General features: G+C 40.2%; 1 protein-coding gene across 7 annotated transcripts in view; it reads right to left on the bottom strand.

Annotated features, from left to right (window-relative positions):
- NPAS3 (neuronal PAS domain protein 3) overlaps positions 1–12,864 on the bottom strand; it is a 366,208-nt gene that overhangs the window by 34,106 nt on the left and 319,238 nt on the right. For all 7 annotated transcript variants that reach the window (XM_063439892.1, XM_063439895.1, XM_063439893.1 and 4 more), the window contains one exon: positions 2,686–2,804. In XM_063439892.1, the coding sequence (XP_063295962.1) occupies positions 2,686–2,804 (119 nt within the window). The remainder of the gene's footprint in view (positions 1–2,685; positions 2,805–12,864) is intronic.

Here is a 12,864-nt window from a genome sequence, read left to right as displayed (position 1 = left end):
TGTGCGCTATATTTAGATGCTCTAACAAGAAGGTAGCGTTATCAGGCGTTCATAGGGTGCCTCCCCAGATGGTGTCGGGGGGCTGGTGTCCACTTCCCTGGACGTTCACCACTAAGATACAGGACTTCAGGTGGTCAGTTGAATAAAAAGCTGCTTTTTATTGAATACAGCATAAAAATTCTTTAAAATCAATAAGTATATGGTCGCTCCTACACGTTTCGTCCTTAAAATAGGACTTCCTCAGGGACCATCCAATAAAAGCAAATCACAGAATGACAAAATGCCACAAAAAAGCAGCCCTACAGCCCCCACCCTCAAGTCTCCTTAAATAGGGCTAATCCCCGATTTCACCGGTGGTCCGGTGGGCATCTTCTTTCTTCCTATTGGACTCTTCCTAACCTGGATCACCTGTCCCGTCGGTATAATCTTCCTAAATTTAATATTTGTGTGCTGTGATGCCCCCCATGTACAGGTTTTATGGGGGTTTGGAAAGTTATATGGTCAAACATGGGTCTTCCACATTTCAGTTTTTACAAATTGAAATTTGCCAGATTAGTTTGGTTGGTCTGAGACCATATGGCAGCACAGCAAACTATTACCAAAGTTAGTGTTCATATACATGTACGCATGGTTTAACCCCATAGGTTAAGATGGCGTCCAGGGGCCTCCTGGTACCATATCAACGTCATTTAGATGAAGTTGTTGTGATGACCGGAGTGTTTTTTTTAAAGAAAAACCGTCACTGAACTTTGAAACTAAAAGTTGGTTGTACAACCAATCTTTAAAATTACTTTATAGTTAAATTTATGTTAATTTACATGCTTAGTTAATAGGTTAGTAATTAGTTAACCAGTGCAGTAGCAAATGCAGACGTACTACAGCACTGCTATAAAAATACCTAGCATGCTAGCGTTTGTGTGAATTTTTCCACGGGTATGTTCTGTAGGCATCATGGGGTAGCAAAGGAATGCAAACTATAAAAATACAGTAGAGGCCAGTTGTTTTTTGTTTGTTTTGATTTGCTGTAATAGTTTTTATTGGTGTGAGGGATTATGGAACGGTCACTTATCTGTGAAATAAAAATAAAATTAAAAAAATGCACCCTGTAAAATAACTGCCCCTTAGCCGTACTGCCCCCTTTCATAAAACAGCTTCCTCACATGTCTCTGCTCCACAGCCAATCACTGCCCTCTTATCTGCCCCCGTTTTCCGCTAGCACTGAGACGTTAACAATAGCTCACAAAGGTTTCTCATTGGCTCAGCTGTGTACGTGCACTGTGTACTTCCAATCAGGAAGAGGTTTTGCGAAATGGGGAGGCATGGCTAACTGGGTGGGGTCTAAAAGCTACACCCCTTTTGAGATTTGACTATGGCACAAATGTTGTGCCAACACCTATCAAAAGTTGGTGCCCGTACTGATCCTTTAATAATAGCATGGAGTCTAGGGGTTAACAGAGCTTGGTAAAAGAACAAGTGAGAACATTTTGTATAGCTTTATGCTAGAAATTCACACTCTTACGTATTTCAGAGAGTTAATTAAGGTGAGGTAAATAACCTGCAAAACTTTCCACCCCACTTGGCAGTTTTACGGTCTTCAGAACGATGAGAGGCTAGGTTGACCATGAGGTTTCAACAAGTACTGCGTATACTGCATTAACTATCAGAGATGTCTCAATGGGTTATAGCACTCTGGTTTACATTTATTGATTTCAAGGGTCTTACATCACCCCATGCAAAAATATCCCATTACAATTTGCCTGATAGATTGTTTGGTGTGCTAATCACCTTATGTTTATTGTTCCCTTCTGAGAACAGGCATAAGGCAATGCCAGCTTGGCATTTAGGATATACACCTGTAAAAAACCGCTAAAGATGTATTCAAGTGTGGGGTTGCTGTGTCAGTCTTCAACACATACCCGGTAAAGACATAATGCTGATTGTGTTCTCTCTCCATAAGCCTCAGGAGAGAGGAACTATCCTGATTCTTTATATACCAAAGCTCTTCAAAGACACCTTCAGATTGCAGGCAGCCTGGGGGGGAATTCTTTCCCAGACACAATTTGGAAACAACATGAAGGCCTTGAAGTTGAAAGGAAAAGCGGAGGGAGGACAGAGGGGGGAAGGGGGTGCAGGGCACAGGCTGTAGTCTGAGAAAGCGTTTCTATAGTTGCCCCTTTCCCATCTGAGAGAACAGGAAATTGGCATTATAGTGAGGTTTCTGCCAGAACAAGGGTTACTCTTCCTCTTCCCCCAATCTATTTTGTCGTCTTCATTAGTGTTTGAGATGCTCAATGTCCCAGAAAGACTCTTGAAGCAGACAGGAAGAGCATGGACAAGCCGGGATATTTACTGGGTATTCACAAACATTTTGGATTCCAAAATTAGTTTGGCTTTTCACAATGCAGGTTGCTTAACCATGCTGGCCCTTTAAACAATTACATTTCTCTAGACCGGAAACATTGTTTTTGAAACATTTTTTTTAATGATAGGATTCCTACAGATAGTTAGCGTTTTAAGATTACAGACCAGATACCTCAAAATAGAGGTCACGGTTTTCATCAGTGATGTCCTCCCTGTGTATAAAAGCTGGCCCATAATTGACACTCGCTAATAGAAATCACCATGTTCACGTTCATCACGTTCATCTGAATACGGCAGTGCTGATAGACACCTTATGGGACTTACCTTGTAACCCGAGGATTTGATGTGCACACCTCTCTTGGTTAGTGTGGATTTCATCCGCATGAAGAAAGACCGTTCCAGAGAGTTATCCTGAGGGAGAATCCCGGGGCTGGCAGACTCCACTGGAATAAAATGACATTGAGTTACACAGTGTCAATGACAATAAAAACATTTTTCCTATTGACAAAGCTCAAGTAGAGGTTACTTTATTGTGACACTGCAGAACCACAGTGATTTCATTAAGAACTACAGAGACGTGTGCTGATGTTCTTTTGGACAGTTAGAAGGCTAACAAAGCAGGCGTCAATAAGTGAAGGTGAAGCAAGAGACCCTTTCCTTAATTTTCCTCTCTAATCCAGAGAAATCAAACTTATTTCTTTTATCACAGGACACCCATTTTGAATAAATGAGCTCATTAGTTTTAATCAAAAGCTGGAAGATCAAAAACTGGAGTGTTGGCTTCAGATCCAGCTGGTTCACAGATCCAACGTATGGCTTCACCAGAGAATGGGATCACAGGAGCCGCGGGATGGGCCGGGCCATGATAGATCAGGAAAGCAGTTCACGTTTTGTCATAACACAGCACAACAAACCAAAACAGGGAGTTGGATACAGCTCGGGTTCTAAAACGTGAGCTGTAATCATGTAATGAAACCCAGTCCTTATCCTTCAAACATTAATGGACAGCAATATAAAAAAAAAAGATTTCTTATTTTAATATCAACATATATATATATTTATTTAAATACACTATGTATAATTACTGTTCTTTAGTGTAAAATTAAAGGGCTACTCATGGGGAAAGGAAGTTGCCAAAACTTAGCTGAAAGGGTTTCATAAAAAAGTTATCCTGACTTATTTTGTTACATGCCAGTTGCATATTTTATTTTTTCCCTTAAAAAAAAATGCAAAAAACTTACGTACTTGAACAATCAGTGCATTCCATTTTTTCTCTATTCTAACCGGGAAAGACAATCCAGTAGGAAATGTTCTTTTCCCACAATCCCTTGCTCAGCGATTTACTATTTAAGTGAAAAACAAGCTTAACTCAATTAGCACATGCATGTGTTTCCCACAAATCCTTGCTGTTCAGGTATTTTCATTAAAGGAACACTATAGTCACCTAAATTACTTTAGCTAAATAAAGTAGTTTTAGTGTATAGATCATTCCCCTGCAATTTCACTGCTCAATTCACTGACATTTAGGAGTTAAATCACTTTGTTTCAGTTTATGTAGCCCTAGCCTCCCCTGGCTATGATTGACAGAGCCTGCATAAAAAAACTGGTTTCACTTTCAAACAGATGTAATTTACCTTAAATAATTGTATCTCAATCTCTAAATTGAACTTTAATCACATGCAGGAGGCTCTTGCAGGGTCTAGCAAGCTATTAACATAGCAGGAGATAAGAAAATCTTAATTAAACAGAACTTGCAATAAAGAAAGCCTAAATAGGGCTCTCTTTACAGGAAGTGTTTATGGAAGGCTGTGCAAGTCACATGCAGGGAGGTGTGACTAGGGTTCATAAACAAAGGGATTTAACTCCTAAATGGCAGAGGATTGAGCATTGAGTCTGCAGGGGCATGTTCTATACACCAAAACTGCTTCATTAAGCTAAAGTTGTTTAGGTGACTATAGTGTCCCTTTAAGTTAAAGAACAAAACAAAAAACAGAATTGAAACCAAGTATCCCCTTATACCCCCAGAAAGTATCCAAAAACTATCAGAGGACAGATATGAAATACATGTCGAGAAAACCCTTTTAAGTGCCTGTTATTTGTGGTCAACCCAATTTTTTTTCATTGCTAGACTATTCTCATCATTACCATTACATTATCAGCATTTGGGTGTAGCTATGATGGTGGTTTACCTTACAGCTCTACCATCATTACGCATTAGCACGGTTTGCCATACAGATATTTGGAAAGACATTTTATCAACGGTTTGTGTCAAAGGCAGGTATGAATTACACACATATCACAGAATGTATCATGCTTTGATACAATGCCAGTACGCCTCCACCAGAACTGGTTTTCTGTAATATGGGGGAGGGATGGGCACAGATCTCCGAAAAGGTAATGTGTAGCATAGAGCAGTTATATAGTGAGTGAATTCTGCGCTTACACAGGTGCAATTTATGAAAACCTTAAAGGGTTACTCCATGCACCATGACCACCGCATTGATTTGAAGTGGTCATGGTGTCTGGGCTCTGTATGTACAGTGTATCACTTTGGAACGTTGCACCTTGGCTAAAGGAGTTAGATTTTAAACGGTCAAAATCCTGTGGAGGGGTGTAAAAGGAGAGAGAATTCATTACATCGTCCTAAATCTTTTTGAAGTTTCACAAGAGAGGTCATGTTAGTTTAGGTACCCTTAAGTAAACCTAAAATCAAAGGAAACATGTTAACGACAATAACTTTATGCTCCCTCCCATATTTAATTTTTTTAAAAAAATGTTAAATGAATAAAAAGAAAAACCATACCAGATTTTATATTTGTTGTACTTGATTAACAATATCCAGGTCATATTGTTTCATGTTTTAATTATGTTGTTTTCCCAATACCTGGGTCCTAATGTTCTTTAAAAAGTGTTCGGTAGTAAAGTGATTAAGTGGGTAGCAGGTAAATATGCCTTATGCACAGTTACCCACCGTCAAGCTCTACCTATAAGGCAGTTAGCAGTTTGACCTCCAGCAGCTGTCACAAAGCAAGGTTTAACAACCCGGTTCAGGTTCTTTAATGAACCATTTGAAAGCTGGGTTTGCAGTGGCAGGGAAGGGGTTAATTTGCGGTTTGCAAGCTCCGGCTCTGTGTAAATGCACAGCGTTGTGTGTGTATATTTCCTGGGGCTGTATCTTTTTGCCTTTCTTGTCTCTCTCTCTGTCTGCTGTCTCTGTCAGTACACCCAGTGGATTAACTGACTATTGAGGATTCTCTTTTAAAAGAAGCTCTTTTTAAAAAGGGTCAGATAAAGAGAGAGAGCGAGGGGGAAAGAGAGAGAGAGACTGTCAAAATGAGCCTTAGACAAAGATTTATTATAAACGATTTAAAGGGCTTAATGTATGTATCCCCAATGAGGCCTCGCAGCTATGAGAGAAGAAAGATAGATTGTGAAGGAAGGCAGAGAGAAGGGAGGGGGTGATACAGTCTCCCCCCTCTCTCATACCCTCCACACACACAGCATGTGCTTGGAAAAGCGTTCAATATTTCAAAACAAGAATTGTCCCTGTGTCACAGTGAGGACTGCTAATAATGGATGAAGCATATATCTAATGAACAGGTTGGAGTAGCAGGGAATGCCGTGGGTGGAGTGGTACTGTGGCTTGCTATTTGGAGTGGGCGACCCAAGTGGCAGATTTACTAGCTCAATGACATGATCAAAAAATTGCGTTTCCTTGGTCTCGTTATGTGAAACTGATATGGATTTTTTTAATGATATATTCTATTATAATGTAAAGACTCATCTGTTTCGTGAACCGCAACTTTGAAATCTATTTAACTTTGCTCATTGATCACAAGAGTCCCTCCCCCAAATTTTAACTTTTGCATTCTGGCAAAAACTGGTAACCTTTAGGATAAGAATATTATAGGACGTTTGACGGTAGTCTGGGACCAGGACAGGAAGGAGTGCTAGATAAAGCATTAGTTTTATCCTATTGTAAAAGCTTTGAATATGAGCAGGGGAAAACCGATGTTTAACCTCTTACTGACATCATGTGCATCATGATGTAATTGCTCTAACTCTAGACTCCGCTTGGTTAAAACCTGGAACAACTTGCGCTGCCGGCGAAAGGAGTGCTTGGCGTATTCCCTATTCCCAGTGCAATTTGAATTGAGCAGTGAATTGAGCAGTGCGGGGTTGCCAGGAAATTTTGAGTTGAGTAACTGAAAGTGGCGCTGTCATTAAAATGTTCTTTCCATAGATCAGTTTAAAACAATAAACCCACCAAATTAATATTGTTTTCATCTAACTAAACTATATCAGGTTTAGCTGTAAACGTAATGTGAATATCTGACCATCTCTGAATCGCGCCATCTTTTTCAAACTCTCAATGACGCACGGCAGACAGGATGTGATGACATCAGCAAATCGGTATATGTGATTTCCTGAGTACACGGTGCTGGAAGGAGTCCGCTAATGTGCGGGCTGTGTGTCCAATATGGCAGAGGAAATGGGAATGTTATCGTATTCCTTCTATGTAAAGGCACAATGAACAGATGAAAAGCACACAGTATGTACAGGTTTAATGTGCTATATGACTATTTGATAGATCTTGGTGCTTGGCTACGGCCGAGTCCCTCAGTAATGGTAGCCCACTAGACTGGCAAGTATAGACTGTTTGAACATACAGATAGAATATCGCTACGGAATCTGTTGGCGCTATATAAATGGCAATAATAATAATATCAAGATGTTTTTAACCCCTTAAGGACCAAACTTTTGGAATAAAATGGAATCATGACATGTCACACATGTCATGTGTCCTTAAGGGGTTAAAGGAGGACGGACAGACATGTGGATAGAAGAATTGAAGAGACAATCCAAGCAGCATAACCATCAATGCTTCCTAGTTTATGTTGTACCCCCTTTCCTTGTAGCAGAATTCTGTTAGTTAAAGCTGCAGCTATGAACCCACCTCCACACTCAATGACATCACAGGGTGAAACTGTGCTTCCTCTTCCTATGCAAGCACCTGTTTAGCAGGGCACCCCGTACAAGTCTCCATTACCTTTTAGAGGTCCCTCAAAGTTTTCTTTTTTTCTTTTTTTTAATGAAAGCGCATGTGCTGGAACTGCTCATAGTTGAATTAATGTATTTTCCCGGGCATGGCTTTTTGGTATAATATTAGCCCTTTTACAGTAATAATAAGCAAGCCAAGAGCGGCTGAGAAATCTGAGCCACTTCCTATTTCTGGATCAGCTGCAGATTTTCAGCAAACCGGGGAAGGGGATGATCTACTGTAGGTTAGAGTGTCCTTTTTTAATAGAGCGGTGGTAAATCAGGATTATAATACAAATGATGAATGGTATATAGAGAGGAAGACGGGAGAGGGCATGGTAGCTCCCTGCTGGGACCTGGAAACTATGGTCAGATGGTTGAATGAAGTTACGGGAGCAGAACATGCAGACTAGAAAGGCAGGGTATATAGTATAATCAGACACTGGATTACAGTTCACAAAGCCAGGATCCTGTATGCAAGCTATGAGGAAAGCCACGGACGTGCCAGCCACCACTCATTCTGTACAATGCAAATAGTTACCATGTTACTCTGTGAATGGTGTTATTCCACAAACCAGGGCTCATCTAGTTTTAGTTTGGTTATTACGTACGACTAACACATTTGTAACACACTCCCAGTTAATAAATCCAGAAACCACACATAAAAAGTAAAATAATGAGTATAGGCCAGGCTGAAAAAAAGGGGTCGTGTATGAGGTGTAACATATGAAAAAAATGGTAGAACAAACTTATAAAAAGTAGTTGCCTCTCACACATTGTAAAGATTTATTTAAACTACCCAGTTAATATTTTGTTACCCTCCCTCGACACCCCTGTAGAGCAGGGGTGACTAAAAGAAAGTTACTATAGCCCAACTGCCACAATTGCTTTGTCAGATGTAGATCTACCATTTGCCCATCCTTGGAGGGTTGTATTTGTGTACAGTGCCTGTGTGTGAATGTAGGAGTGTATATGTATGTGAATGCTTCTGTATAATGCCGAGGTTTTGGTATTTAAATGCAGGAATGTGTTTGTACACAGGACTGTTTTTGTGTACAGTGTTGGTGAGTAAATGTTTTTTTTGTGCTTGATTGTGAAAAGTTGGTGTTTGCAGGCAGGCACATATTCACACATACATTGCCATACACATACACGCTGACACACACTGGCAAACAACATGCACATAGCTGCACTCAACCTCACTCTGAGTGAGCCACATGTTAAATCTTCCTCCTGTGGTGTGCAATTTATAGGTCTCCCTTGTAAGTCTCCTTGCCGTCTTGCTTCCCTCTATTTTACGGCAGGATCTACCAGTGTGGCCAGAAAAGGCCCCATGGAGCCTGTTAGAGCAAGGGGCATCAGTGGGTCCCTGACCTGCTTAGGCCCTGCTATGGTTGCACCGGTGCAGTGCCAGGAGTTCCACCCTTTGTATAGATCATGCCCCTACAGTCTCACTGCTAATCTCTCTCTTGTTTAGGAGTTAAATCACTTTGTTTATGCAGCTCTAGCCATACCTCCCCTGGCTGATGCTCACACAGTATACAGCGTGTATTTAATTTTGAAGTTCTTATCACCTGCTCTGTTAATTGCCTGCCAAAGGAGTAGCCGCCTCATGTCTTTCAGAGGAAGAAACATCAATCGGAGAATCACATTTAATTCATATACTTGGTAAAATATCCAGTATTTATTTAATAATATATATGTTTTTTCTAATATCTATTTTCATACATGATTTTTATCGCCTCCAAATGTACTTACTTAATGTCCATAGTCCTTCCTTATGAGAACCATTTGATTGCACACAGTCGCAGAAGAGGTAGGATATTAGGGATTTAGGAACATACTTCTGAAAAACTATATTTATATGAAATCCCTTGTTCAAGTGCATACAAAAATGTGTTTGTGGGTTTTTTTCCGGATAGGCAGAAGAACACTTTCCTAATGTTCCTTCCCCTTTTCAGCCCTCAAAATAGTCTTACTCTATCAGGATGTGGACTCTAAAAACTGACAACATTTCACAGGGATGCTGGCCTACCTTACTCCAGTACCTCCCAGAGCAGTGCCAGGCTAGCTGATAAAGAGATCTCAATTTCAAATAGACTTCTGTTTCATGATACTCACCTAATTTAAGATCTACTAACTGACCAGGGCAGTATTTACCTTTGCAGGACCATTCATGGGTCATGTTAGTCTTGTGATGATCCAGCTAAAATTATAGGTAGATACATTATAGCCCTCAAGTTAATGCATCTTATGATCTGATATTCTGCGTCTTTCAAACACAAGGGTCCACATGCCCAATATGCAAATAAACTACCTCCATGCCAAGAGCCACCGGCAATTTCCCATGTCTCAAGAATAATCCAAGATCAAAGAGGAAATACAACCAATTGTGGAGGATCTAGCAGGTCTTCACACTCGCGTGGCACTGCCAAGTCTGTTACTTCTTGCCAAAGACACAGACAATTCATGTCTAAATTGTACGAAGGCCTAAAAGTCTGTCTTTAACCCATTCCCTCCCTTTTCTCTTACCTTGACTGAAGCAGAATTAACACTTGGCTCACACGTGGATTCACCTTGTTTGTGGCTCGTTTTAAGGACAAAGCATGTTACACTCACTTGTACATTTAAATTCAGTAAATCACAGTGAGTGAACAACTAACGTGCAATATTTAGATTTTATTTTTCTTATTAGTCTACTTTCCCCTAGATGGTCAAACGGTTTAGGATTTAATGTTCTTTACGCCTAAAATATGCCCATCCTGAGCACGATTACATGGTTACACTTTATAAAGAATACAATGTTATGAATATATTGCACTGCCCACATTTTTACTGAATGCATAGATTTCATTGTTTTCTAATTTTTTCTATTGTATATTATTGACCTTTCGTCTATGCTTTTAGCCTAGTGTTACAGGAGGGATATGCTCCTGTGGTTGTCTACCCAGGCATTTCACACGGCATCATAAGAATACTGGGACTCTGCTGCTGTTTGTGTCATCTGTGGTAGGGCGACTGTGTGTGCAAACACCCTGTCAACATACACCTGCCATTTCAGATGATGAGAAAGTTATTATCTGCCAAGTATATTATTGGGTTTTTTTTTCTGTGTACATTTACTGGTGACTTTGCTAGTGTGTAGATTAAATGTATACATATCTGAAGGTAAATACAATTTTCAAATGCCATTCAACCTACACAATAGGGGGAATGTAACCCGAAAACAATGTCTGCACATAAGGTGTACACAAGTCCTACCAATATTAATGGCGCAATCTCTGAATTAGACCATTGCTGTTTAGTAATATGTATGTCAGGGTTATCCGCTGATTCACATTAAAGCTGAAATGGTGAGCAACTCAAAATAAATCTTGACTTGCTTTAAATGATGAGCTGTGTCATTTTAAATACTCCTCTAGTGTTTATTATTATTATTATTATTATATGTGAAAACAGGCTGTATATTAAGATTCCCCTATTACTTCTTATCATGCATCTACTTTCCAAATACATATATGATCTGGTACTAACTGCGGTTAATGCAAGGTTCATTTGTTAGAACGCTTGACAAACACTTTAGAACAGTGCTGCTTAGTTAAAATTGCTCAGTTTCTTAAGATTGGGGAAAAAAAGAAGAAATTAAAATGCTAGTGGTTTATTTTTTTTTACATTCTGATCCAAAAAAACCCAGTGGGTTCAAACAATAAGCTGCCTAAGTAGTTATATTTTATGTGACAGTGAATGCAAATGAGCAACCGTGAAGCTCAGCTCTCATTGAATTGTGCTGTAATTCCCCATTGGCGCGGAAGGGTTAAATAATTGTAATACAGCACTAAGATTAACCCCCAGCCGCCTTCTCCTCCTCCTAGCAATCCCGGTGCGTTTCGCCCTGTTTTATCCACTCTGGCTAACGTAAGCTCTGATACCCGGCTGTCACGTCTAATCTTAAAAAAAGGAAAATTGAAGGGAACAAATTAATATGCAAATTTAATCTGCTTTGTAATAAAAAATGTCCTTGGAAAAAAAAAAATCAGAAAAAAAAAAAAAGAGAAGAAGAAAAAGGTACAGGACCCGTGAGATTTGGGGTTTGAATTATCACCGCCCCTGGATCCTGGATGTTGTTCGAAGAGAGAGAGGCCCGTTAGGAAATCAGGGAGGAGATCTGACTTGAAAATAATTACGAAGAAGATGAAGAAAGTGAGCATGCAAGCTGAATAAATGGCTTGGCTAACCACAAGGTCTCCGCAGCTTGCTATTCGTTCAGAATTAACACAGTTTATTGGGGAGGCAGGGGGTGCATGATTTAGATGCTGTAAAGACAGATAGCTTGGGGATAGCCATGTCTGGGAATAGCATTTAGAAGTTTACAGATGAATACCAAATATGCAATGTAGATTCCTACTCCCAAAATCCTGTTCCGTCCATGACTAAATGACCCGTTACATGCTACACATGCAAACAAGGAGTCTTGTTATAATCTACCAAGTATCAGATGAGAGACTTTTAATTTGAGTAAAATATTTTATATATTGTCTCACATGCAGACTGTACATAAAGTAATGCGAACGCAGAGATTTATGTACACAGAGAAAAAATCCATACCTGTCTCTGGACACAGAGAATGCAGTAAATGTTGAAATATAAGCCGAGGCGCTAAGTAGCCTGTAAAATCGCAGGTGCATAAAAGAGCAACACAGACACACAGACATACACACAGGTGCAAATGTGCATACACAGGAGAATGCCAATGCTAAGCCCAAAGACCCTGACATTTATCATTCAGCAGGTGTGGTGAGGGTGAGTTTAATTGCATAAACACCCTGTAAGTAGGCTGTCATATTTCTTGTCAGCCGGGACACTCTCTCTCCGCCAGAGACTCTCTATCTCGCCTCTGTAATTGAATTGCTAGCAATCCACGAGAGAGAAAACAGCCCGCAACACGCTGAAAGGAGGAGAGAGAGAGAGAGAGAGAGAGAGAGAGAGAGAGAGAGCGAGAAAGAAAGATTGGAAATGTGGAAAGAGTACGACAGGGAGTGAAACGAATGGAAGAGATAAGGCAGAGATAAAGAATGGGCTTGTGAAGAGAAACTGAGGTAGAGAAGGTAAGCCATAGAGCGGGAGAAAAGGAGAAAAAGAAGGGTGAGGGGATTAATATTGGAGAAAAGTAAAGATAGACAGCTGATGAAAGAGGGGTCGTGGAGTAACAGAAAAAGAACGGATAGGAAAGGGAGAGACAAACGCTACATGGCCCAGAATTTAGTACCAGGAAATTGCACATTAGGTTATTTAAAGGGACACTATAGTCACCAGAACAACTACAGCATAGGTAGTTCTGGTGAGTATAATAGCTCCCCCTTCAGGCATTTTCATTTAAACACTGCCCTTTCAGAGAAAAGGCAGTGTTTACATTGCCTCTAGGGACACCTCCAAGTGGCCACTCCTTAGATGGCTACTGGAGGT

Source organism: Pelobates fuscus, chromosome 13, assembly GCF_036172605.1.
Source record: "Pelobates fuscus isolate aPelFus1 chromosome 13, aPelFus1.pri, whole genome shotgun sequence".
Taxonomy (NCBI): domain Eukaryota; kingdom Metazoa; phylum Chordata; class Amphibia; order Anura; family Pelobatidae; genus Pelobates; species Pelobates fuscus.
This window is presented reverse-complemented; position numbering and strand designations above follow the sequence as displayed.